This window comes from Platalea leucorodia, assembly GCF_965183815.1.
Source record: "Platalea leucorodia genome assembly, chromosome: 8".
Taxonomy (NCBI): domain Eukaryota; kingdom Metazoa; phylum Chordata; class Aves; order Pelecaniformes; family Threskiornithidae; genus Platalea; species Platalea leucorodia.
In genome coordinates this window covers 53917114-53944778 of record NC_138830.1, presented here as the reverse complement: position 1 = coordinate 53944778, position 27665 = coordinate 53917114, and the positions used below count along the sequence as shown (strand labels likewise).

The window sequence follows — 27665 nt, the reverse complement described above, 5'->3', positions numbered from 1 at the left end:
CTATAAAATCTCCTGCTTGGGTATCACTGTCTGAGGCAAGAGCTGCGCTACGGCGTTGGGTCCTGCGCTAGAGCCTAATTTATAGTCTTCACTGCCTGTGCTTGTAGAAGGAGATGGAAGGGATGTTTCAGGAGATGCTGTAGGAGAGAAAAGAAACAGAATTAACATGGACCTGGGTGCTGTTGAGTACAGCAGTGCCCAAATAAAACCAGCAAACCATCCTATGAGCCAAGGAGCAGGAGCTTGGGGGATGGGGCAGGGGGATCCATCCCAAAATCAGGCATCTTCATGCTTTTTAATTCTTCCTCTCCTCATCGGAGGAGAGCCACTATACTTCATTTACAGAACACAGCATCTCTTTAATCTCCCTTACTGCAAGGTGGCTTAAAAAAAAAAGCAAGCTAAAATACATTATGCCAACATTTACGTGGCTGAGAAAGAGCAAAATATGCTACAAGAGGTAGATGATGATCGTAACTGGCAAAGGGAGACTGTGTGCGAGACATTGTGATTACATGGCAGCGGTGGTTAAATTGCAACTCATGTTCTACTCTTCTTTTTTTTTTTTAATAGCATGGTCCGTTTGCTACTGCAGTGGATAAATGCCTTAACAAATAGCCATTGCCTAGCAGCGGTGCCCAGAGTGGTTGAAGACGGTCTTGTATTCAGGTCATATTGTGTTCTGCTTGACAGCAACCAAGACGCTTTATGTAGGGAAACTTACCACTAATAACCGTGTGTGCTGCTTTGTGGTATTTCCCAGCGCTGCCTACGTTCATAGAAACATACTGTCACCCATCTTGATTTATTTTTTTAATCTTGTGATGTAAAGTAACATCTCAAAAGCCCTCTGGATCATGCTATTATGTGAAAATCTCAGCTTCTCTTTTGGAAGCATGTTCCCAGACTTCATGGTAAAGAATTCAGCAGGGGGGGCTGCAAACTCTGATTCAAACGTAACGCTTATACACGTAAATAAACTTAAAGGTCTTTTTCTTAACTGCTTCTCCTATTCAGTCCCTCCAGTATGCTGGCATTAATAGCGTAAAAAAGGACGCGTACGGTTTGGAGCGGTGTGAATCACAGAGCTCATGTTGCTCGGGAGGACGTGTCCTGGCAGCGGTTCCATGTTGAGGTTGGGAGGTCCTGGCTGGTACTGGAGGTCAATGGTGGTTCCTGCAGTGGAAGTGGGAAAAGACATCATTCTTTGCATACCCACCGAGAAGCCAGATGCTCTGGGCCAAGTCTCCTTTTTTCAGAGAATGTGGAAGACCTCTGTGGGTGGGGGTTAATGTCCTGGCTCGTCTTTGCTTGCTTCCCGCTCCGCTGTCCTCTTTGCTCTCAGCCTTCTCACTGTCTAGGGCCAACCTCCTGGGATGGCTGAGGTTTCAGCTAATAACTGACTGCACTCTTCGGCTGTCTCTGTGTGTCTCCCAATTAGTGCTTTTATCAGGGTTTCCTATATAGTTATAACTTCTGCATATTGCTAACAAAAAAATGTGTTGCTTTCTTGCAAACTGCATCAGTTTGGTAGGTTGCCTAAAATTCGAGTGCTCTGCTGGTGTGAAGCACCGCAGAGTGTACCCACTACAGTAAAACTGCCTCTGGGTCAGATTTTTCAGAGATAGGCTGGGAAGAAATGTCTTGGGGATAGGTCTGGAGTGAGAAGGACCCATGCTCAAGCTGCAGTTCAGCCTGAGCCTTCACCTCCCTCCTCCCAAGATCAAGTTCTCTCTACCATACATCCTCCAGGGAAGGACACAAACCCAGACACGAAGCCCTTTAATGGCTTTGAAATAAAATAACTTTGCTGTCCTTTCTCAGCAGGGTTCGTACCTCCCAGCAGCATCTCCTGCAGCAAGCTGTCGATCCTGGCCACACCGAAGAGCTTCACGAACTGGACTTGCTCTATCATCTGCCAGGTGATGCTCTGCAGCGGGGGCAGCAGGAGGAGGATGTCGCTGAACCGGCCTCGGGAGTCGTACTGGCGATCATTGATATAGTCCTCCAGGTTGACTTGGACCTGGAAGCGCATGTTCTTCACCTTCCCGGGCTCGCTCAGGCCTTTGCAGTCTGGCAGGGGAAAAAATGAGGTTAATTGCTGGCCTGTGTAACCAGAAAGTGTTACCCTGTCAGTCGGGCTCTGTAGAGGGAAAAGGATGAGATGCCAGCAATCCTCTGACAATTATAGAATCATAGAATCATAGAATTATAGAATCGTTAAGGTTGGAAGAGACCCTTAAGATCATCGAGTCCAACCGTTAACCTATCACTGCCAAATCCATCACTAAACCATGTCCTCCATGTCCTCCTTATCTCTCAGAGTCTCCAAGTTTATCTGACAGATTAGCATTGGGCTGCCATTATTTCATATCTCATATGGAACAGGGAAACAGTAAGAGGAATTTGAGGGGAAACAGTAAGAAAATAAGAGCTTGCTTCAGATGGATATGTCTGGCTACTGCCATTAGTGAAGAGGAAGCATTTAGAAGTTGAACTGTATTTGTCCTTCCAAGGAAACGGCTTGGAATTTCCCCCTGAAAACTCTGAGTCCCAACTACTGCCACTAAATTCATGCAGGTTTAGTGCCTATCTCTTGCAAATACACCCGCTGCGGCATGAGGTTCTTGTCTTGATTTCCTGTCTTTGACCTGTGGTTGATCCGTTTTTCATGGACCACTGATCCAGTTCTGCTTAATCATCAAGTAAATGTGCACTCTGGGTAGGGTGAAGTGCTGGGATTTACAGCTTTCCACCCCTGCCTCTCCTGCTATCTAAAACTGAGATTTCTGGCTCGCTGTACCATTTCTTTCACTGTCTACAAAGAATCCGCAAGCACCACATTTTAGAGACCATCTTGCCAAGACATGAGCCAAAGTGGTTAATGAATTATTGTATGGTAGTGTGTAACTCCATGGACAGGCCTACATGTTAGCATGAACAAAGTTCACTTCTGTAGAGCTTCACACTTTTTCATTTTAGATGAAATCACAGCGCCTCACTGTCGCAATGATCTAAAGCTTCACTGAGATACTGATCAGCTGAGAAGGTAATTTGTCAAACTCAATTTAATAACGTGATCCTTTTTCAGATTTGCAGCAGGCTCTTTGGCGAGCCAAAGTTCATAATGTTTGTAAAACTCCCGTATCTTGATTTCAAATCAGCAAACACAGCAAAAAATAACTAATGGAAGATGCTCTAATTTCTAATAGATGCCAAAGACAAAGGGCATTGTTCTGGACTTGGGATCGTTCCCCCAGCTACAAGGCAAGACACACTTAAAGGGACTGAGTGCTGTACCAGGGGGGTGTGTGTGTGCTGTAGGCACGTAGAAACAGGAGTGTTTGGGGGGAAGCTGGGCTGAGATGGGAACCCTCACGCTTGTGGAATGAGAACACAGCAAAGGTTCAAAACAAGCTTTTGTTTGCCTCTGTGTGTTTCCCCGTTCTCCATCCCGTATGGATGAGCCCAGCCCTTGGCCGGTACTGGCTGCCAGCGAGATCCATTAACAGTCATCCCTGATATTTCTGGGTACTCTGAACGGTCCGGCTCTCTGTGGTTTTTAATGCTGCTTTCTGAACTCTGATGGATGCTCTACACTGCTGCTCAGTTGACTCATTTTGCTTATGCATAATTCACTATAGGCATGTATGGCTGTAATGGTCATCTCCTTCATTTCAGACTGATGGGCTTTCCTGAAGCCAAGCTACAGAGGCAGCAAAACTCCTCTAGGGTCTGCAGAGTCTTGCACATCGGTCTGGCTGGAGTTACTACTTGCTAAATAGTTAAGTGTTCAGGAATACGTCACTCCTAACATGTCCTTGCTGCGCTGCTAAGTGTTACTCATTACAGCAGAGGCAGGGTGAAATGCAGAGCTGCTGCCAAGGGGTTTTCCTGGTTATCGGAGAGCCCTCAACTCCTTTTCAAGCCCCATGCTTGGCAATTGGGAAGGAAGCTTACCCGGATCAAAGAAGATGATGGCTTTAAGGCAGGCATACTCGTTGTCATCTATCTGGATGTCCCTCAAGGGCTTCACCAACTCGTCCAAGATTCTGGTGGCCACACGAGCGATTTCCAGTTCTGGGCAGTGCATTGGGATGATGAAGTCATTCCCTAGGAACACAAGAAAAATTCGGCATCAGATTTTTGCTCTAGCTCTGCAGACAAGGTCTCATCCAGAAGTTACCCCACGGCATGCTGCCAGATAGTCCCAGTGCCCACGTGCAGCAGACTTCCAGCGTGCAGCTTCGTAGTCAGATTCACGATTGAGAAGCAAGCCGTGGATCTCATTCGTTGGTCCTTAATTATCTCGTTTGCACACATTGATGCACCCACGCTGTACACGAAGCCTGCTCCACGTTCTGCTCTGGTTTACCCTCTGTTATACCTAACATCTGTTTGCAAGTGGTGTTGCAGTTTTATTTTTGGTGTGTTTTTTTTTAAACAAAGTTCTGCCTCCCTCTTTTCTTTAATATGTGACTTTCAAAGTCAGTATTCTCATTTTTTCCGCAAATAGTCCCACCTGTGTTTTTTATGGCAGAGAGCTACATGAAAAGGAAATACCTATTTGCTCTATAATGTTTAATAGACCTTTCTGCTAAGTTTTTAAGCACAAATACCCAATACCTCATTGCCTGTGTCCTGGCAATTTCAGTTACAAAAACAAGGCAGCGCAGTTTGAGATGCCGTTTAAATATTAGGGTTTTTTCATCCACAATTTCAAAGCAGTAAGAGACCAGTTGTAAAAGTCCCAGTGAATTTGCTTGCTCCTTTTTATACTTCTCCAGAGACCTTCTCAAGCACTTAGTCTCAAGCCAGATGTGCAGACCATGCCCAGGAGCGCAGAGAGGATTTCAGGCAGGCAGGATACTTGGCAATGACTCGGGTGTGTGAATTATAAAAGCAGAAGTGTATTCCACTACTTTACCTAATAACAGAAAATCGGTGTATGGTATGGACCGCTTGGCTACCCCAAGGAGCAGGTGTTCCCCTGCGTGGGCTCTGAGCAAGGCAACCTGGAGATGGCACAGAAGAAAGAAATAATATTACATTTGAAAAGCAGCAACGGGAACAGTGAGCTCTTGCTGTTTAGATTAAGCCAAATTTGGTGTTTGTTTTGATGTCAGATCTACAGGCAAAGTACTATTAAGAGCTAGAAATCGTTAGTATATCATCACTTTTCAGGTGTGCTACATTCATAGCAAACTAAATAGAAAGTTGTTGTCAACTGAAAGAGCAAAGAGAGGCTTGAGTAATTTGAGTTCTTAGGAAATAAATGGCTTTTATATTCAGCTATCAGGTACCAATAAAGGGAAAACCAGTCTTTTTTGACTGGGTCCTTGTGCAGACTGGAGTGACCAACTCTATTATATTTTGGGGGACTTTGGCTGCTCGACTTATTTTTAATCGATCCCTTGTCCTTTATTATTCTTTCTCACCTGCTAGTTCATTGCTCTGCATAAGGTGATCTATATGTTCATGTCAGATTCTCCTGTGAGAACGTATGGCTGGGAATTCCTACCGAAGGCGGTGGGTTTGCAGGGAAGAGGCATTTGCATTTTACCTGGTCGTCAAGTGGGAGCTCACAAAACGCCGGGATGTATTTTGCCCATTCAACCAGCACCAGAAGCTGCTGTTTCATGGATTCACTCACATCGTTGATGGTTGCAACCTTCTTCATAGCAATGTCCGCGCTGTGCACCGGACTCAGCGATGAATACTGAAAGAGAAACAACCAGGTTGCACTGGGACCAGATCTGTGCTCTTTTGTCATCCTCAACAGCAATTCATGGATAACGTGGGGAGCCTTCACAGGCATTAACCTCATCAGGTCGTTGACAAGAGGTTTGCCCTTGTGGTTGCACAGGTATTTGCTCAGCGGTGTATACTGTCCAATGTACAGCCCGTGGCGAAGCCTCCACGAGGTGGTGCTCAGTCCCAACAGGCTGGCTCAGGACAAAATCTCATTAATATTCCCGCTCCTAGCAGTACAGCAGCACTGGGTCTCAGCTTCCCATCAATCACTTAAGCCAGCCAAATGCCTGAAATGCATCCAGCCTTCCTCCCCCAAGTAGCTCTCTGGGACACAAAACACCCATTTCGATCTCTAAGGAGCTGCACGGTGGGGAGAGGGTTAAAGCATCACAGTTTTTGCAAAGGAAGTGGACACATTGCTCCACGTAATATGCAGCATCTGGAGACTCTGTTTCAGTGGAGAAAGGATATTTGCATAGGAATTTAAAGGACACGCAGGGTGAAATTCATTGTGGAAGATGAAATAGGAAAGCAATCGGTGTTAGTTGAAGCCCAGCAGTTTTATTAGCTTTATTTTTCTCCCCTAAAATTGTTGCCCTGGGAGAGAAGTTACAAGAAAAGATATAATCGACCGTGACGGGAGCATGATGTTCTGAGCAGGACAGAGCGTGCAGCAAGGAGAGATAAACTTCTGCATGAAATGCAGTGAGTTTTTAGGGTGCAGCAACAATTTAGGCTGGGGGCAGAGGGGACGCAGGGTCTGCAACATCCCTCAGCCCTTGGAATTTCAGCTTCACGTCTCACACACCAAAGGCTGCATCTGCTCCTTGCAGGACGTGTTGTCTTGATAACGCACCAAGGATTTTTACTGTCTGCTTTTGGATCTCTCTAATGCATTTTCTTCCCTGTGGCTTTGTGCAAGAGCCATCCAAGGGCAGAAAAAGATCCAGCCCTGCTTGGTTTAGCGAGCTCGTAACCCCATATGGAATAGCTGAAGGCCACGTACTCGTTTGGAGGGCTGTCCCCGCATGTCATACCTGCTGTGCCATGGCCTCGGCCTGAGTGAGCACGCTGATGGAGAGCGAGCCGTTGTCCTCGTAGCTGCTCCTGCGAATGCTGATCCTGTCGCGCTCGTTCTGCACGGCTGAAACGAGAGCGAGCCGTGGTTGTGTTAGCAAGAGCCTTCCCACGCAACCGATGGCTGCTGGTACTTGTGGTCCCCAAACAGGAGGGGATGGGACCACATGGGTGGTGCCTGCAAGACCCTCCACCCTTGTTGGATGCTGGAATAAGGTTAAAGAGGCACCAGGGAGAGGAAAAGACCACCAGTGAGGGAGAAGACCAAGCACAGGAGCAACAGGGGGAGATAAGGCCATTTGGCAGTCAGAGCAACCCCTGCGGGATGTTAGCTGGTCCCGCTGGGTTTGATGCAGCTCAGGGGGAGTCTGGGGATTTGATGTCGACCCTTTTCACTTGGCAACGCACCCACACTGCTGGAGCCCTGGCCGCCACTACCCTTTTTGCCACGTCTGCACTGAGGACTCCTCTCCTGAGCTGTCTGTACAGCAGGATGCTCTTCAGGTTGTATCTCGTCTTACAGCAGCAGTGGAAAAAACATCCTCTGATCCCACCTCAAAGCAGCCTTAAAGTGTCCCCTGCCCCTGAGGCATCGCAGGGGACATCTCCCAGGGGACATCTCCACCACTCATGGGGAGCAGGAAGAGTCACCGCATTAAGGGAGCTCCAAAGAAAGAAAGCTTAAATTCGCCGATCCCACCTTAAAACCGTTCCCTCAGCCTTGCCCATCACGCTGCTGGTTTCAGTGAGCGCGTAACCCCGATGGCGATGCTGGCACACAGCTGAGGGAACAAACCAAGCCGGGGTTTGTCTCCAGCTCTGCTGGCACCCTGTGCAAATCACTGCTGCAAAACAGCTCAGGGTGTCCTGGACAGTTAATAACAGCGATACAATGCTCCTTGGACACACTATAGTGACCACTGCAGAGTGAAGATCGGCCCTCGGCTTTCTGCAAACAGAAAGGTACAGCCATGCCATGGTAAATTAGAAAAAAAAAATTGCTGATTTTTTTGAGGTTTATTCCACCTTTTAAACCATCCTTTTCCCTGAAGCACAAGCCACATCAAGCTCCATCAACCCTCCATGTTGAACATAAGGGATCTATTGCATTTCAGCAGCTTATTTTTGCAACACATTCTCCAAGAACTGACTCGCCTCCACTGCAGCCATCAAGTAAAACAGCAGCAGAGGAAAAAGCAGAATTTAGACTTAGAGCAACCTTGTTTTCAGTGTTAGTTTCTCCCCTGAGCCTTATTGCCTCTGTGCAGCAGCAAACAAGCCCACATGGGGCTGGAGAAAGGAGCCTGAATGCAGACTCAGCATTTTCCTGACAGCTCATACGTCTTGGCTATGTAAAGCTCGGAAAGGCAATTGTAAGGCCCTTAAAGCAGAGGGAGCGGGAAGGGGGAAGATTTAGCATGTGGTGATAATGCAGCACATCCTTCCTCCTTCCTACAGCAATTCCAGGCTCCTTTTGGTTTTATTTAGGGGGAATGACTCAGACATAGCTGTCAAAGCACAACTCACTCTGTGCTTTAACCCTTTGGGTGTGAAATGGTGCAGTTTTGTCTCAAAAGTGGCCACTGGAGAAGATTTTTCTAGCAATGATTTGTTTTTGCAAAGTCAGCAAAATCATTTCACCATCACTCTTTCGAGACTTTGCCTCGCTGCCGGGCCTCGCTTTAGGGCAAGCATCACTCTTTGCACGGGGCACATTTCTCCGAATTCGTGCAAAGGAGACATGGGCACCATTTCGCACGCAGGGTGGGAAGATGGGTTTTTTTGTCAGTTCAGATCCAACCGCTGATCTGTTTTCCTAACTGGCCTCTGATGAGAGGCCAACAAAGTGAAAGGACAGAAAACAAGCAACAGTGACAAAAATCAATATCTCCCGTTATCAGCAGGAGAGTAGTATTTATTTGCCAGGATTTGGGGCTCAGCCTTGCTGTCAGGACCCGCTCGCTGCTGAGCCGGGTGTGCCTGGGGGGGGTCTGCTGGGGTCCAGCCACCAAAGCCATTTTGCACCTTGGAGCCAACCTTGCCTGAATGGCTGCAAGGGGCTGGATGGGTACATCAACTTGTGAAAGATGCAACACGCATACATATCACTGGAGCTTTTTTCAGGCTATGGATACTATGTAGAGGCAATTAGACATCAATTTAGGGGAAAAAAAAAACCAACTACGGCCCTTGGAAGGCTCTGCTAACCTACCTTAGACAGCAGCATGCATTACCCTATGCATGGGGGGGATGATGGAAAAGGCTGTTCAGCCAGAGATCCCCACCGGTCTGAAGGTGAAGGTGGTTATAGGAACCATAATCCATGATTAATCTCCAGAATAGGCTACCCCTTCACAGCTTTTTTTGGTACACCACAAAGACAAGCAGCACCATCCAGCATTGAGTAGAAACAAGCCCGCCCAAACCCATGTCATCGCTGACATCCTTGGAAAGTCCCCACCCAACCTTCTCTGCCTGGTTTCCTGTCAGATGCTTCCCCACGTAGCTCTATGGCGGTGAAGGGGCTCTTTTTGCCCACTTATAAGAAAAGGTACAAATTTTGCCTTTCCAACCAAGTTACACATCTTATTGTACGTAAATCCTACAAACCCAGGCAGACCTGGTCCTAGCCCCCGCTGACAGAGTCCTTTAAGAAGCCTCAGCCTGTTTTTCTCCCGGGTCCTTTTATGGCACATATTTCAGTGCTTCCCTCATGCTCTGATAAGCTCAATCTTCAAGTGTAAGTGGATGGTACAGACTGACTTTCTCAAGGTGATTTGGGTGTTATCGCTGAAAGTACCCAAGATGTGACGGAATTAGATACAAAAGGCAGTTAATGTTTTACCTGCAACAAAATTAATCTATTACTGTGTGGTAATTATATTGCTATATTTATTGTGCTTGTAAAAGGGAAGGGATAGGTCACTCGTGGTGAGGCATCGGGCGTGCTTGAGGGGTGTGCTGGCACTGAGGGTGCTCAGGCTCAGACATAAGCTTGGCTTTGCAGTCAATAAAAGCCAGCAAACTTGCAGGAAGGACTAAAATCCCAGTGCTGGATCCCACCACCTCCCAGGGACTATTTCCAGTGTATGCCTGGTGAAAACTTTGCTTGCCCATTTGTTTTCTCTAACCCTGTCCTCTGCACAACGCTCCAGTTCCCAAAGCCAATAAACTTCGGGAAGGGCCACGGCAGCCCCGCACGAGGGGACGTCAGCGGGAGCGAGCCCCCATGATGCTGCCAGCTAGGGACAGTGTGGCTGTGACCCAGGCTTTCCCCTGGGGAAAGGGGAGAGAGGACGAGATGGTGCCTGTGTCTCCCTCTGGGGAATTGTCCACGGCTACGGCATGTCCTGACTGTGGGAAGTGGATGGGAAAACAAACATATTCTCCATCTGACGTAAAGGAGCCATCGGAGGGGTTTTGTTACTCAGAGCAAGCCTGGGCCCTTTTGCCATGAGTGCATCAAGGATGCCGGCGGCAGGGCAGGCTGCAGAGCACGTGCAGTGGCTCTTGAGCAAACAGTGGTGTGTTTGTGGGATTGCAACAAACCCAAACATTTTGTCCTTGCTGCCTTGCCACATAGGTACAGAGCCTGTGAGGAGGAACCTCCAGGGAGTCCAATAAATACGGGCACAGGCATCGATTGGAAGGGGACAGCAGCAAACCAGTAACTTTCCATGGTAACTGCAGAAATTAAAGACCTGCCTACATGGGAGTTACCATTTCCATTATTATTCCTCTAAAAGCATCCTCATTTAATGCTGATGGAGTTAGAAATGTATTAATAAATGGCCTAACAAGAGAGCAGGAGGAGGAAGGTGCGAGTGCCCCAGCACGGTGCCAGCATTCACCAGCGCTCGCAGTGTTTCTGTCTCCACCAACAGATTTACCCCTTCTGCTGCCTGATTAATTTATGAACAAATAATTCTTTTTCCCCAAGCTACCTCTGATTTTGTAGGTATGGTATATTTTGTTTGCAAATAAATCCCAATGGTACCTGCACATTTAATCATTTCACAGGCTTCTGGCCTGATTTATGACTATCACAAAGTGGGGAAGATCCTTTAACTTTTCCATCCATCTTTGCCATAAACTGCAGTCTCAGCCTTCTAAAAACTGGCAGAAGAGATGTGCAAACAAAAGGTAGGAAACAACACAGAGATCCTGTGAAACACTAATAAAACTGTCTTATAAACCTGTCCAATTTAACAAAAATAAATAAAAAATAGCCTCAAATCCTCCTATTGTGTTGTGGCCGTAAGTGATACAATAATTCTTTTTAGTTCTGCGTAAAACTAAAGGAGGTCATGTACATTCATAAATTACTTTAAAGGGGATGAGAGGTTAAATATTAACCACTCTTCTCTTCACCAGCAAACTGAATCCTGACAGTACAGTGCTGGCATTTCAAAAGGCTTCCAGGTTTTCAGACGCTCAAGTCCGTGTGAGTAGATGACCTGACTTACTTGAAAAATCACACCCTGCTAATTTATTCTAGGTTAAACATGATCTCAGTAAGATGCTAAAAATAGTATCCTGCTGTTTTCTTTGGGTGTTTAAGTATCTGGTGCAGTCCTCGTTCACTGCTGCTGTAGTGACCAAAAACCTGCCTGGTAGCATTGTACAAAACAATAGAAATTGAACCTTCTGTGCAAAGAGGGAAAATCAGAGAGGACAGCCAGAAAATCGCCGAAGCACCCAGAGCACCCTGCGATACAGTCCCAGCCTTAACCACAAAATAAGAATAAAGGATTGAATCTCCTGTAAAAATCTTAAATCCTGATCATAGTGGCATTTCAGGAGGCAAGAAGGGGGTTGCGTTCAAGCAAGCCTTTTCCTCTCCCCTCGTCCCAGCTTTAATGATTGTTTACTTGTAGTTATTAAAGTGAATTATTGATACCAAAACTGTAATCAGGATAGGAGTGTTTCTGAATGAGCTAATTTCTACGAAATCTGGGGACTGGACTTTCCACAAGACTCAAGTTTTGGCCCGTTCTTGCTCTCGCTGGCACCGATGGAACCTGGATCCTAGCTCAGTGCACAAGCCTGGAGGCGCAGGGCTCATGTGTGGTGGGACAGTCCTGGTCCTTTCCGAAAGCAGGACCAAATTCCAAGTGTACGAACAAGACAATCTAAAGGACCCTACTGATGCTTTTCTCAACAACCTCTGCCCAGCTGCCCTGGACCCACAGTGAACCTATAGCCCGACTGCACTGTGCTCCCAGGACCAGCCTCTGCTGAGACCCTCAGCCCTGCACCTGCACTGCTGCCCCTATAGACACCCAGTTTAAAGTTAGCTCGGGTATTTGCATCATATGGCTTTTTTTAGGCAGAAATTTCCCTTCTACCAGGTCAGGTAATATAGCCCCTTTCAATCTCTTATGCACTAGAGTTGTTTCCAACAGGGGAAAAAAGAGAGAAAGAAAGGTCCAAATGTGTCACGTCACGTCTTAGAACACAGGAAGACTGGAAAAAAATCACTCTAGATCCAAAATTCCAGTTTATCAGTTAGTTTTGCTGGGGAACAGCAAGTTTTCCGATATTGCGCACACACCCGTCAAGCAGTGGGTCAGTGGGATGCCAGCAGTGGGGAGTGTGCGAGGGGGACACAAGCCTGTTAACCCCACCCCAGGTGTATTGTCACAGGCAGGCTGGGAAAAGGATCATTTCCAGCTCCTTCCCCTCTGCTGTGAATAAACAACACTATTACCACACCCTGGAAAGTCTGATTGCTATTATATGGGCCGGCTGAAGAGTGATGTGCCAGAGAAAGAGAGTGTCAAACTCTTGCGTGCCGGTGCTGGGACAACGGGACACATTGAGCGTGGATGTCACAGCTGTGGTCTCCCAACATGAATCAGTGCATGCCAAAAAATTATGCACAAACATTTGTATCATCCTCATACTGCTCTATCCCAAGACATGGGTTCTCTTTTTTCCCTAATGCTTCGCAATACTGTTTAATATTAATCTAGAACCACCCTAAAGCAAATAACTGTGTTCTTTTTGTGCACACAATTGTGCAAGAAAATTTCTTTCACAGTCCTGCACACATGCTTTGGATATAGCTCTGGTCGGCTAAGCTAATTTCTGCAAAGCAGTTGCTCAAGGTGCTTTAAAATCTTCCTTACCAAACACATGAGCAGTTTGTGAGCACACAACCTGACTGTGCACTCATAAAAAAAGTTTCAAAGAATGTGACTATGTGGAACTTAAAATGAGTCACCTTCTATCAGGCTGCAATCAATAATGAAGGCATGAACCAAGGTTTTATAACTTTTGCCATAAAACCAATAAAAATCATGCTTCAGCTCAAAGAATTGAGCTGATAACCAGATTTCAGCCTTTCCAAGCTGTGGAGCTTGCTGCATTGGCAATTGGCTCCATCCCCACCTAGAACTGACCAGATATGCTTTGATTTGGTCTTTATTACTTTGAGAGCTATTTCTTTTCCATCTGCTGCATTTACTCCATTTCTCCTAAATTAAACCAAGAGGCATTTTTGCTACATCCATGACCTATGCCAAATTGCAAGACACCCTTCTTCTCCAGGAAAACATATGGTCAGAAGGTTGGAAAGATTTTTTCATCGTCAGTGAAATCTTATGAATTACCAGAAATCCGTGACAAATTTCCCCTTGGTTTCAGTGGGACCATGATTTCACCCCTTGGGTAAGGGGTGTTTAATTCCATGGAATGGAAAGAAGCTCTCAAGTTCCTTTCTAGCTCCCTCACTCTTTAGCTGTTAGTGGGTTGGAAAACAGCAAAAAAAGAAGGGTGAAGAGTGCTGAAACCATCACCCAACTACCTGCACAGCAGGGGGATGTACTACCTGTTGTGGGCTGGGGCCCTGCTTTGCTAAGCACTCAGTACAAAGACGGTTGCTGCCCAGAAAGCTTGGAGTAAGTAAAATAGTATCATCCATGCTCTCCCACTATGCAAACACTGAATGATCAGAGATCAGAAATGCTCTGATAGGTCTCAGACTTTCCCAGGGAAGCTGGCCATAGGGAATTAAGGCATAGGTTAAAACAGAAGTGTCTTTTCTCTTGCTTAGCATTAGGCACTGTAACATTTAGTATTTCCTTTAGTGTGTTAGAAGGGCACATCCCAATGGTTACTGGTACCCAAATGCTCTACAATGCCCCACCTCCCTCTTAATACAGCCAACATAAAGTCCAACAAAAGGCATCGGCCAATATTGGATTGGCCCTTCAGTACCAGTGTTAAAAGTGGCTCTATAGTTGTGCTATACCCACCATGAGGGCAGCACTGCCAAAGGGTTTGACTCTGACTCAGGTCCCAACTCAGGGGACACAGGAGCCATCTGCCTCTGGGAGCACTGCCTGTGTGCCCTGTGCCATGGAGGAGCCTCTCTCACACCATAAGGCATTGTGTTCCGGCTGTACTTTGCCCTAAGTGTTGCACCAAGCTACATGAGCATCAGCCAAGTCAAGGGGGTCAGTCTCTTCTCCCAAATAACAAGCGATAGGATGAGAGGAAATGGCCTCAAGTTGCTCCAGGGCAGGTTTAGGTTGGATATTAGGAACAACTTCTTCACCGAAAGGGCAGTCAGGCACTGGCACAGGCTGCCCAGGGAAGGGGTTGGGTCTCCATCCCTGGAGGTGTTTAAAAGATGGGTAGATGTGGTGCTTAGGGACATGGTTTAGTGGTGGACTGAGCAGTGCTAGGTTAATGGTTGGACTTGATGATCTTAAAGGTCTTTTGCAACCTAAATGATTCTATGATTCTAACTGCCAAACGCTGTTCTGCAGTAGTCAGTTGTTGGCATTTATGAGATTGAGGATGGCAGATCCTTGCTGTGATTGTCACAGCTGGGATTAGGAGTTGCACTAGCAGGTATACAGCAAGGGAATTTCTGTTGTGAAACAATTAGAGGCTAAATAAACCCCAAAGAAGCCCATCTCTTTCCCAGTATAAAAATATCCTAAAGAGACCAGCCTGCCAGGGTGGGTGAATACTGTCACAAGGCTTTAATTGAAATTCCCGTCTCATTAGATAAGAAATGGGGCTTTCAGCTTTGACTACAAGAAATCTCTCACTGTGACACACGAGCATCATCTCCCTGGGTCCGGGCTGCCGCTGCTCTCCATCATGCTCTGCAGTGGCAGTAGGGCCAGAGCCAGCAGCAGGCAGTTTTGAAATGTCTCTTTGCACCTACCTTCTTTCTTCATGCCAGCTCTGAAGCACTTCTTCAGCCTGCAGTACCTGCACTGGTTCCTCTTGTCTTTGTCTATCACACACTGTCGGCTGAACCTGGGAGGAGATGGGAAATAAAACATGGAGCAACCAGCCTGGCATCTGCACCCCACTCACCTCAAGCAGCCCCAGACCTCACTGAGCTACGTATTGCCTGAATCCAGAGAAGAGCCAAAGGTTTGCAAGAAATGGGTTGAATCAACGTTGGCTCGGCCCCGTTCCTCATCTTCCCCACCGCCGTTCCTGCCAGCTGGGAGCGAAGCGATTTCAGACCACCCACCCTGCGAGAACTGAGATGGTTTTGGCTGTGAAAGTGTGACTGTGACTCAAGTTGTGCCGGTGCCTGGCAGTGTAGGAACTCCATCTCCCACTTTGAGACAGTTATTGCGTGTTTGGCGTCGGGATTCATTTTGATCCCGTTTGTTAACACTGTCCTGCTTTGCACAGAATAATTACACTATGACCGCAAGCTCTTTTGTGTCTTCAGCCTAGTTTTGAGGCACAGGGCCTCCTAATTCCTATTCGTTTCAACAGGGGATTTAGGAACCTATGTGCTGTTCAAAGGGTGGCCCTCGTAGATTTGGCATCTCTTTCCATGGTGGGTGAAGCAATGGAAGAGGAATCTGCCACGCAGAGAGGAGCCGGCACGGGTTGCTCCAAGACCATCATCAGGTTGTAAAAGCCAAGACACTTTCCCAGACTGGTAAAAAGCCAAAGGTACAAAGGCCCGAAGACTTTCCAAGGAATTCACGTCTGCGATAAACAACAGAGCTCCGAGCTGGGCTAAATACAGCGTGGCTCACCAAATAAGGATTTGCAGACAAGCGAGCATTTGCTATTTGCTTGGCTTCGATGCCGTGGATCTTCCCTGAGCTGCCAAATGTCACAGAAATTCATAGACTCCTGGGGAGGGGCAACAACTCCACTCCCAGGAGACTGATAGCTGAAATTTCAAAGAAATCAGTAGTAGCTGTTGCCTCTTCCTGCAGGGATCCCATAGTTCCTGGGATGGGCACCGTGCAGGTGGACACTGCTGTCACCCCGAGTGTCTTTCATGGCTGGTGTGTCCGGGAGTGATAAGGACCCCAGGAGCATTTTGAACAAACAGGGTGGCTCGCATTGCAAAAATTTGGAACGCCCTTAAAGGGGGAAGAGCTCTGGAACAAAAAGAAAACTTCCAGGTTTTAATTAGAGATGAAGGGCTTGAGTGTATTCAGGTTTTTTTTCCCCTTCCTCCTGTGTTAAAATAAACACCATTTTTCTAAGGTCAACCAAGATAGCTGCTGTATAATTTACAGCTTCCTCCTGATAAAAAAAATTCTCTCAAATGTATACCTGTGTGCCAAAGTGGATGTGAATCATTGCTGGTCCACACTAGGTTCTCAGAATGATTGTAAAATCATCAGCGATATGTCAGCGTACATAGTTTAATGTATTTCAGAACCAAAATGGAGAAGCTGTGCGGGAGGTGGAGGCTTTGGAGGTGGCAAGTTCTTGGATGCTTGTTGCTTTTTACTGGGAAAATCAAGAAAGACTGTGTTTGAGATGAAATCTCTGGAGCTTTGGGCCTTTGCCATCTTGGCTTTCCCTTGCTGGGCTCTGTTGAGGTCATAGTCTCACTCCACACACAGAATCGGTACTTACGTATTATAGACACCAGTCAAACCTCAGGTCTATTAAGTTTCCCTTGATTTACACTGTGGGGAAAGCAGTGACGGTGAACTCGTGAAATGGCTTGCTCGGTGTCACAAAAGGTGTCGGGGTCCAAGATGAAATAGGACTTAGCTTACTCCTTAGCTCCCTCTCTTCCAGCCAGAAACTCAACTGCAGTATTACTGTTAGCATTCATGGCATGGTAATTCAGCATTTGGGATAGGGGCCCCATTGTACAACCTGATGTCCACCCCAAATTATTTACAACATCAATAAATTATATTTACTTATTGCAGAAGGGACAGGTACCTGCAGGAATAGACATGGTTCTTGCGGACGCTTCTCCTGAAGAAGCCTTTGCAGCCGTCGCAGCTGGATGCCCCATAGTGTTTGCCAGTCGCCCGGTCCCCGCAGATGGAGCAGAGGGAGCTGACACCGTTGGTGAGCAGGTTGGTGTTTTGCGATTCGGCTGTGATGGCCTCTGTGGGCAGAGAACAGGGACCATTAGACCCCTCTGTGATGGAAACCAGAATCAGCTGACATCAAGTTGCTTTTTTTAAGCAAAGCACGCGCTGACCCAGCCCCACACACAAGTGTGCACATGCAGTATGTGTTGCTAGTAAAGCCTCCAGATTGATGGTCATGCTCAACCTCGGCTGAGAGTAACTCAGTTGCTTTGCTCCTGATATCGGTGTTTTCCTTTGCTTCAGTGAACAGAGAGATTTCAAGCTGCATAACCCAACATGCTCATTTAACAATTACCACCACTTTTCTTGACAGATGCAGAGAAACCTTGCCTAGATGTGAGATATATGCTTTTCAGGGATGGGGAGCCACCTCCCCAGTTAGACACCTGGAGAACATGGTTCAAAGCTGCTACCCACAGAAGACAGTGGAAAGAACATCATTAACGTGAATGAGTAGAAAGCAGAGAAGAAACAGCAGAGGCCAGAAGGATGAACTACTTCATGAACATGACAGAGGTGTTGGAGATAAAAGGCTGCTCTTGAGACCTCCTCTGCAGCTGGAAGACAGAGACAGCAGCTCTCACAGGGGTCACTTTAGTTCTCCTAAGTCTGGTTCCTGCTCTGAATTGCCCTCTGAAGAGGCTCATTGCTTTCCACTGGAAAGCAATACAGAGGTGCAGGAAGATTGACCTTTTAAATTAGGGACCTAAAATTAGGTCATATGAATGCCCTCTGTCATGTCCTCTGTTTGCACCCACTCATTTGGGGCAGGAGTAGCTCTGCCCCTGCCTGGCCTGTGTATACACTGCTGAAAACTCCCCTTTAAACTTCTCCCTTGGCCTTAACCACGAGACTCGCTGCCCTCTTAATCCTCCTAATTTGAGGCACAGCTTGGGGAAGGAAAAAAAGGGGAAAAAAAAAAAAAAAAGAGACGCTTGAGAAGACGCAGATGACAGTGTTTACATCTTGCTGAGAGGAGGAATGTTTGTGGAGTCTGTCCTGACCTGGGCACTCACTGCAGGATGGTTTTATGAATTTATCGCACCCCTGAGAGCATGTTCTTCACTCCAGGGGAGCTGATCTCGTGCTACAGTGACCTCGGCAAAGTCTCTGGGACAAGACACATCCTGCCTTGCAGAAGAGACGGGCGGTGATGAGAAAAGCTCAGCTGCTGTTGTATTGAGCAATGACAAGTCTTAGAGAAGATTATTCAAAGGGGAGGAATTAGCATCTGATCTGGACAGTCTAGAGAAAGTTTTCTAATGCATAATGTATAAAAATAGCTTTGGGTAATCCACACACAACATGTATACATACAGAGAGAGAAGGCTATTTTCGTATATGAATACACATCAAAAATTTCTAGTGAAAATATTTGCTATGCAACGAAAATTGTAATCAAAAGCCAAAAAAAAAAAGCCAATAAAGCTTTAGTTTTTCAAAACCTGGAAAGTTTTTTAGCTAAGGCTAAGACTAAGACATTTTTAGCTAAGACTTCACAAATGCAAAGGTCAGACTTCCTTCCACCCCCTCAAAAACCCCTTTTGATCTATATTTCACTTTCTAACATATGGATGAATAAATAAGTAGGTTGTAGCAAGATGGGAGCAGCGTGACAAGAAAGAATGACAGCATCAAAATCATTCTTAGGTCATAATGACAGGAATTGAGATTTACCTGTTCCTAAAGTCCATGTAAGATGCTCCCAGCTCTGACATTTGTCAGTAAGTGGCACTTGGGTCCTTTGGGAACATTGTCTGCATAATGGTAATTTACATTAATTTTTAGTCTTTTTACATTGATTCTTCATTTTATTTTGCTTGATAACTCAGTATTAAATGAGCTGTACTAGAAAATTCCTTCGAGGTTAACTGTACTGCCTAACATTCGTGCATCTGTTGCTCCATCTATTTTTTTGAAGGAACATATGACCATAAACAAATGCACCGAGTATGCTGGATTACATTTTAAAAATTGCACAACAAAAATAAAGATAAGAAAGCCAGTTTTCTCTTTGCTCCATTCATGCTTTCTCTACTGACTTCAGAGGAATCAAGCCGAGACAGTTTGGGTCTCCAATGGACCTTTCATCCTTCAGCTGGGTCCAGATTGCAAAACGTTCCTGATGTTGGAAAGCATTTACTCACCAGAGAAGACTTTTTTCCCTTATGTGAGTAGGACATGTGAGGAGCTTCTTGCTGATATAAGAAAGAAATTAATAATCTGGCCTTAAACCAAGTATTACTGGAGGAAGGACCATCAGCACTGAGCATGTGAGGGCCCGTGGAATTTAGCAAACCAAATTTTGCCCTCACTTTTACCCATGAAAACACAGACAAGCCCATGGGTTACAGCTGAGTTGGGTGGCTCTATGTTAGGGCAGATACATAGCTAAAAGTTCAGTCCTTTTCGGCTTGGTTGAACGTGAACAGAAATTTTTAAAAAAATAAAGAAAAAGAAAGCCCTAAGCCAGTATGCATATGTTAATTATGATGATAAATTTTAATTACAAAATCCAGACACCAACTAATGATGTGTTCCAAATGAGAATTAGCTCAGAGAAGAGCAAAGGCACAACCAATATCGCATGCATCAGAAGACTGTTTCGATGTGGCTTTCCAACCTACCCAGTATTTGGGGAATGTCTGGGTTTTCCCTGGACTGATCACTGCTAGGAAAGGCAGAGGAAAGCCAGGATCCCTGCCAGCACAGTCGCCTGCCTGTGAAATCAGCTGAAAACTGCAGACCATTTACTTCAGCCCTGCCTGATGCAAGGCGATAACCTGCTCAGAGCTTCATTTAACACGTTGTGCCTCTCTAGAGGGATTGCTACCTGGAGCTCAGCACCGCACTGAGATGGGCTCGAGGGCTGCTAGGGTGGATCTGGTCAGAGTCCAGCTGGCTCACAACAACTGAAACAAGCTCCCAACTGTCCTCACCACCCTGGAGAGAGATGCTCAGAGATGTGTATTTGTTACAGACGCTCATCACTGTGGTATGAAAGAACAGTTCCTAAGCCGTGCCACAGTGCTCCTGAAATTTCTCCTGGAGAGATGCAACTGATGACGTTCTCCAAGAACGTTCTCCATGACCATAACTCATCTTGAACTTGCATGGGTCCCAGCCTGAGCTGAAGACCTGTGGCTGCGGCCAGACTCCTCACTAGGACTGTCCCGGACATTCACTGGCAGAAAAACCTGAAGTTTCAACCATCTTTTGCAAGTTATATATAAGCAGCGTGCAGATTGGGAACCACAGCCTGCCTAATGCTGATGAGAGTATCCCAGTGTCTTCACCAGCTTTGGGGTCAACCAAGCTCGCAGCTGAAATGCATACAAATTTTTGTTACCTACTGCCTCTGTATGTAAGTTATTACCTAACCAGGGCTGAAATGAAGATGCCAAGTTTTACGGTGACAAGAAATGACAGTAAGGATGGTCTCAGTGAGGGTGGTGCTGGGGAATGGTATCTGGCTTCCATTGAGAGCTAGAGCTCTGCATGATAACCTCACCACTGCAGACCTCTCTGCTGCTTCTCCTTTCACTTATGTTACTGGCTACATCTCTTCCAGATGCACATTGTATAGGACAATTACCTTGCAATACTTCCCAGAATGACTTTTGCTTTTATCTACCCAGAAATCCAAGCCAGTCTTGGTGCACATAATTTGCAGCTAGCAAACCCCCAAACTACATGTGCTGGGCTAGAATGTAAAGAGATCATAAATGCGGGTTTAGGGCACGCACGCGCAGTCAAACTTGGTGGCCAAAGCCAGCATTGCGAAACCTGTGCATACAAATGTAGGGCTGGACAGGGGCTAGCACTGAAGCCCTGGCCACGTACAGGTCAGCTGCTTTCTACATCAGCTTTTAGCAAATAGAGGGGGAGTTTTTGAGATATAAAACATAGCTTTGATTTAGCATTCCCAAATCCTACAGTAACAATGACGAAGAGGCCAGCCAGAAAGGCCAGAGCTCCTCACAAACATGCGTGCAAGTTGAGGGATGGTCAGGCACTGTCAAAATATTGTTGATGGTTTTTTCACCATCATCATTGGGTTAGACCGCAGTGGGGCTGGGAACGGTGTTTCGCCAGCGTTGTGCCAAAGTCCCAAGGATCAGCGTCGTGTTTGAGTGCTGAGATGGGAGAATGTGCACCACCATGGGAGAAAGTGTTTGCTGACGCTCGACTAAAGAATTAGTGCAATATTTCAATAATGCTTCATATTTTAAGCAAAATGACCACTCTGACAAGAGCATGAGGAAATGGGTATTAACAGCACATAAAACCCAAGTGAGAATATGGCTTGTAATGCCAGCCAAGGTAAAGGAAATAAGTTTGTACAGAATGAGAAAATTTCTGCAGTCATAACACATATTTTATAAAGGAAAGACAGGATTAGCATTGGGTTTTGTTCACTTCCTTTTGCCATTCTTTCTATTTAAAACAGACAATTTTTTATACTCCTCCTCCACTCCCGTAATGGACTCTATTTTATATTTTGAATTAGTCTCAAAATATTTGGTAAATTACGGGCTACTTAAAGGTGGAAAATCCAAAATATATATCTAGGCAAATCTCAAAACAGCAGCAGCTTCCTGAAGCAGAAAGCTTAGCACCGGAAGTGCTCCACATCATTACTGTTGATGAAATCATTTTCCAAAGAAGGAAACAGTTGGTTTTAAGGAAGCATGACCTTATTTGAAAATATTCTAATTTTCACTTTAAAAATTGTTCAGAATGTAAGAAACGGTCCTGAGTCCATTAAAATAAATATTGCACCCCTTCCTGTTCATGTTTATGTAGAGGGCAAAGCTGCCATTGGATTTAGTAGGGGAAATAATACAGAATAATCTTGCACAGTGGGAAAGATAAGGTTTAAAACAATGCAGTATATTTTTAAAAAATACCTAAATGAGATTATTTCTTGGTTCTAACAACTTTGAAAATATTTCTGAGACTACGGAGTATACGTGTGAACTGTTATTTTGGGTTACTTATGGGAACTGAATTCAGCTGGTTAGCAGTATATTTCTATGCATGGACATTTCAGGTCTTTTTTGAAGTTACTTTTACAAACTGTAGAAGAGGACACTTACCCAAGACAAACAAGCTAATTTCAAAACAGCTAGTTCCTGAGAGAACCGGTTACTTATTAACAGCTAGACAAATAACACAATACTGATCTAGATAAACTTCAGAAAAAACTCAACCTGTCAGTTCCACAGCATGAAACAAGAGAGAGCCCCAAACAGGTTTTGCTCATTAATTTGCAAAATTATATTGAATTTTGAGGAAATTTGCACGACTCTGAAAAGTTAAAAGTATCTTGTTGTTCAGCAGCAAGTGACAGAGAGAAACATCTGTGTTAAATAACATTTCTGGAGTAGGATGGCAGATGGAAACCTTTCCACAAGAATAAAAAATAAGATCCAGTGTATCTGGAGCTGGCAAAAAAAAAATATTGAAAATCTTTTCTTTATGGACAGACAGAGCCTTTCTTGAAGTCAACTTTAAATTCTAATTTCTTTGGGCCTTTTAATTCTACTTGTCTCCTGACATCCCCCCCATGTCCCGCAATAATAAGTCTAATCATTTTATATTGTAGGCGATACACCTACTGAAACTTTGATTTCTTTTGATGAGACAGCTAACGAGCAAACGTGAAACCCTGAAAATCCCATCTTAATTTCACTAAGCTTCTGAACACATTAAATGAAATGCTGCCAAAACTCTCCGAAGGCGTTGCTAATGCTGGAATCTCATTCAGTTACATGGTTGGTTTCATGCTATATGACTACAATGTCCTTTATTTTTCACACAGTGAACAATTAATTTCACAGAATAGCGTTCGCTTTATGTCAGAGTACTTTTTGACTACTCAAAACCTAAATATCACGCAATACTCTCTATTTCTGTGAACAAAGCGGAAGTCTTTGCATATAAACACTCGCGCCTCGCAGCCAGGTCCTTGAGTGCTGTAAAGGCTTTTAGACCATCTTGGTAGCCAGAAAAAAATATAAGGCAAGTAACAACTCGGGTATTGCTTCTCAATCTAAGTTCCTAGGAACAAGTTAAATTGGACACATGGTGTATTGTCTGAGTAAGAGACAAATGCCGTTTGAGACGGCATTTTTTTCCAAGGATTAAATACGAACCTAAGTCATATATAGGAATGAAACACACATTTTAAGGAAGAAATATTGGTAATAACTCCTCTCAGAAGTCATACAGGGGGACAAACCTATGGCGTGCCATGAAGAGCTTTACCAACGTTTGCAACACCTTGTGGGCTCTTCAGGACGTGACGCTCAGCCCACCAAGGAAAAGAATAACTCAAAATAGGACCGGCAAGTGAAGAGGTGCCATTTCAGCCCAAACATAACTGCAGATGCAACAGAAGTTGACAGGTCAGCTGCGTAAATATTACCCCTTCCACCCTTTGCCCCACACCTCCTACCTGCCTTTCCTAGGTGTTCAGCTTTACAACAAAGGTAGTGGAGGTTATTCAAAAGGAAGAGAACAGAAATCTCACCGGTGTTACTGGGGAGCACCCGAAGGTTATCAAATTCCAGCATGGTATAAGAGGAGTCCAAGGAGTCGACATAATCTGGCATATCCATGTCCATGATGGACTGACAAAGCTTCATTATTACTTGTCAACGGCAAGGGAAGCGGCAAAAAACAGCCCTGCTGTCAATCACGGCCAAGGTTTCCTCTGCAAAGAGAGACACCCCAGCCCTTGCGATGACAAATCATTACCCAGCTCTGCCCGCAGTCCCCTCCCCGTGCCAGGAGAGAAGGGACGAAGCCGTTCCCTCGTGCACGCAGTCCCCTCCCTTCCCGGGGTGCATCTGTGCTCTCTCGGTCCTGATAATATGATGTAGATAAGGCCTAGACTCAAACGACTTGGATTGCATCTTCGGGTCAATACAGCCCATTTTATGGCTGTTCCTGCGCAAACATTTTGAAAAGAGCTGCAGAGGCGCGTTCACGCGCATGCGCTGCTCTTCCAGGGCAAAGCAGTGGTCACATCAAATAACACCCGTGCCGACGTCACCTTGCTCGGCTACCAGCCGTTGGGAAAAGACCAAATGATGTCAGTTGAAGTTGGCGAAGACCAAGTCAGTGTCACCACTGGCTGGAGACCGTCAAGACAGATCAGGATGGAGAACCTGAGGCATTGCCATGAGACACCAACAGTGCTGCACACTGGATCACACCTTGAGTTACCGCTGGAAGGGAAAAATGAGGCTTCATTACAGTCGTCTGCATGGTTTCTCCCTGCCCCACAGGCAGAGGGGAGCTGACTTCTCCCACCCACCACACACTGTCCCTGTCACCTGCATCTTCTCCCTCCTGAGTCCAGACAACCCCGGTCTCCCAGAGGTCCCATTGAGAAAGAGCTAGGTTGAGGTTGTGAGTTGTTAGGCCAGAAGGTTTCAAGCAATGGCAAACGATGAAAATGGAAAAGACTGGACGGATCCAGGCAGACTCCCTTGCCGATGTGTGGTGTTGCATTTCACGCTGACCCATGCCTGGCTTTTCTGGGAAAGGCCCATATTATGGAAGTACAATTCCAGTTTTTCCCCACAGGACTGTGGGTTTGTTTTTTTTTTTTTTTTAATGTACTGAATTTTGCACAGAAGTTCTTTCCTTGTTAAGACTCATGAGCTGTACTGCAAAAGACTGGAAATAAAACACAGCCATGCAAAGTGATATAGCTTGAAGTGCTTGGTTTATTCCTGGTTTCATCTTCCAGATGCCCTCCCTGACATTACAGTTCCCGCTCCAGTGACGTCGTTTTGTGTCAGAGGGCCTTTCCTTTCCATAAGCTTTTCTGCGATATCCAGTTCAACATCCTGTTGAATCTGGAGGAAAAGAAGAGTCTTGAGAAACAGGGAGACATGTTGCCAGAAAAGGAGCCTTGGCCAAAGGAAGAGGACTGCCAGACTGCCTGAACTCTCACTGAACCGAGGAGCAGGGCGGCCCCATGTATCCTAGCAAACTCCACATAGCAAGAAATACGCCAAAACAGAGTTTTGAAATGTCTTAGCTATACTCATTTTGATTTCATCCCCATTTTACTTTTTTTTTTTAATGTATTTTTCCATATCCTGGGGATTTACAGTGGACATTTGCAATGGGTTAACTCTAGATAGGCTTTTTCCTTATAAAGACTGGGTGCAGGAACCCTTAGCTTTACTTTCTTATCATTTCTGGGGCATAAAATAATTTCATGTGCCATAGATTTTTTTTTCCTTCTTTCCTTTTTTAAGAACATGTTGTAACTAGTGGTGCACAAATGACTCCTTGGTTAGATAAGACGTTATGTTTTTATCCTTGGACTATGCCCCCAGGCTTTCAGTAATGCCAGCATCAGCTAAGTTAGCATCTGATTAGTCGTTCTTACCTCTTACTCAATGTCAGTCTTGATTATGCCTATTAATCTGGCACGTTTTTTTGAACTGAGCTATGGGCACAATCCTGCCTGATTCTCAGCACTCTGCTACTATCGCAGCTAAGAGTTCTCAGGTTTCTACAGTTCCGGGGGGGTTCGTATGGGTTTCTCACTGTTAAAATAGTCATATTGGTATTCACCATGCTTTTGGGCAATTGTGGCCCAGAGTGAAGACATTTGGGCTCCTGCCTTGATATTGACAGGCTTTAGAGATCCCTCAATGTTCTCAATTTCTCAGTCCAAAGTGAGGGTTAAGGCTTATTTCCAAAGAAAGCTGGGTGGTGAGGATGGGCTTGGACATTTTTTCATCCTGGGAATGAGAAGAGGTTATAGAACAAATTTCATAGTTCAGGACCAGATTTCAACATCACATCCATATTAATAATCAGGACTGACTTGTTATGGAAGGTGGTGTTGGAGTGATACTACATGGCATTTCTATTCATTTCAAACAGATGTCAGCGCCCTGTTCCAAACCACTCCAGCACAAAAGCAGCCCTGAAGAGTACCAAAACTTTGCTAAGGGCTGAACAGTTTCTTCTTTTCCTTTCCCTGCTTTCTTACATCACTTTCCGAGTCACAGCTGCAATTCAACTGTGGTCTATTCAAGGCTGGGATTGAGTTTTATTACCATCAGGAGAAATGTAGCTCACTTTGAGGTGCCCTCACATCTACTTGGCACTGTTCATAACCGCAGTGAAGTGGTCACCTGTCCCAGCCAAGAACCGGAGAATCTCTAGCTGGTTTCTACATTACCTTACAATGGTTTAATCTTACAGGGTGGACCAGTTGGGGAGCTAGGGAGAGATCTCTCTCCCGTTGACATCAAGCGTTAGACATACAAACTTGCTCTTGGAAAGCTACCTTTGGTGTGGGAAACAGGTTGGTGGCAGGTGGGAGAGGGCTGGTGTTTGGCTGTCAGTGCTTTGGCATCACCCTGAAGGACGGCAAGCCTGCAGTCCCTTTGCTCTTCTTGCTGGCATCTCCCAGGGTGTCCACAGGACATGCATCAGCCCCGGTCAGTCTCTGATGGAAACACATGACAAGCACACAAGAGGCACTTTGGGGACAGGAGAAATCTCAAATCCTTCACAGAGCAGGGCAACAGTAAGGAAAGACTTGAAGGTAGAGGTTTGTGGGGTTGATCAACAGCTCTCCGCTGAGACACTCTTCCCAGGACTTGCACTCCTCATGGGATGCAGACACAGCAGCTCTTGAGGAGCTACTTCAGCTACATCTGTGTGTGTCTGCAGGCTGTGTGCAGGTGCTCTGGCCTTCCCTGCAATATGCCAGTGCTGAAAAGAGCCAACAAGGTCAAACAAGGGCTACTACATTGAATGCACGAGGCTCTGGGAGAAACTCCTTCCTTCTGTGGTCAGAGGAGACCTGGTGGGATCCAAGCCAGGCTGTGACCTTTCTCCATCACCCTTTTCTAACCTTCTCTCAGTGCGGAGAAAAGATGGGGCTGCTTAGGTCCTTGCATAAGGCAAGTGCTGACCACAGGTAAAGGTAACTCCAATATGATTCAGAGATATTAACCCCAGTAAGTAGATCTATGGGCTTGAAGAGCTTTCACCAAAATGGACCAGGAAAGCAAAAAAACACCTACCTGTCCCATATTGTTCCCTTTTGTCACTCAGAGGAGGAGGAGCATGTGCTCAGTGCAGATGTGAGGGGGGAGCAGCCACCCAGCTGCGGGCCAAATGAGAAACCCTGCTGGCAACAGCAGCAAATATTCCCCCTTGGGGTTGCTACACCCCCCACACCAGTCTTAGCAAGCAGCCTTACAAGAGGGGAAGAGCTTCTATGTAAGAGCACTCCCTCTGGGCTGCAGAACTGATGCTTGCGTAGGTGAATTGACCACAATGCATTGCATACAGAGATAACAGTATTTTTTGCAAAACACCTTGCTGGTTTTCCAGCAAGGGAACAGGACTGGGGGCGTCTGTCCTTTCCTTGCGTGCTCAGGCATTGACTCACCTGCACAGGCATCTTAGGTGTATGGATAACCAAAGGCAAAACTGGATGGTATA

The 27665-nt window shown here is 45.8% G+C and overlaps 1 protein-coding gene across 4 annotated transcripts; it reads right to left on the bottom strand.

The window, feature by feature from the left end:
* Positions 1-23821, bottom strand: LOC309593954 (hepatocyte nuclear factor 4-beta-like; the record flags this gene model as incomplete). 4 transcript variants are annotated; one of them, XM_082319148.1, is made up of 10 exons in its annotated part: positions 1-137; positions 1063-1176; positions 1837-2073; positions 3961-4113; positions 4928-5015; positions 5564-5719; positions 6792-6898; positions 15014-15108; positions 17014-17218; positions 23707-23821. In XM_082319148.1, 10 exons carry the CDS (start codon positions 23819-23821, stop codon positions 1-3), a joined length of 1407 nt encoding a protein of 468 aa, XP_082175274.1. The 4 variants fall into 4 exon arrangements, with proteins under 4 accessions (XP_082175274.1, XP_082175275.1, XP_082175276.1 ...); XM_082319149.1 differs by having other exon boundaries at positions 1807-2073; positions 17014-17185; XM_082319150.1 differs by having other exon boundaries at positions 17014-17185.
* Positions 23822-27665: the final 3844 nt, after the last annotated feature.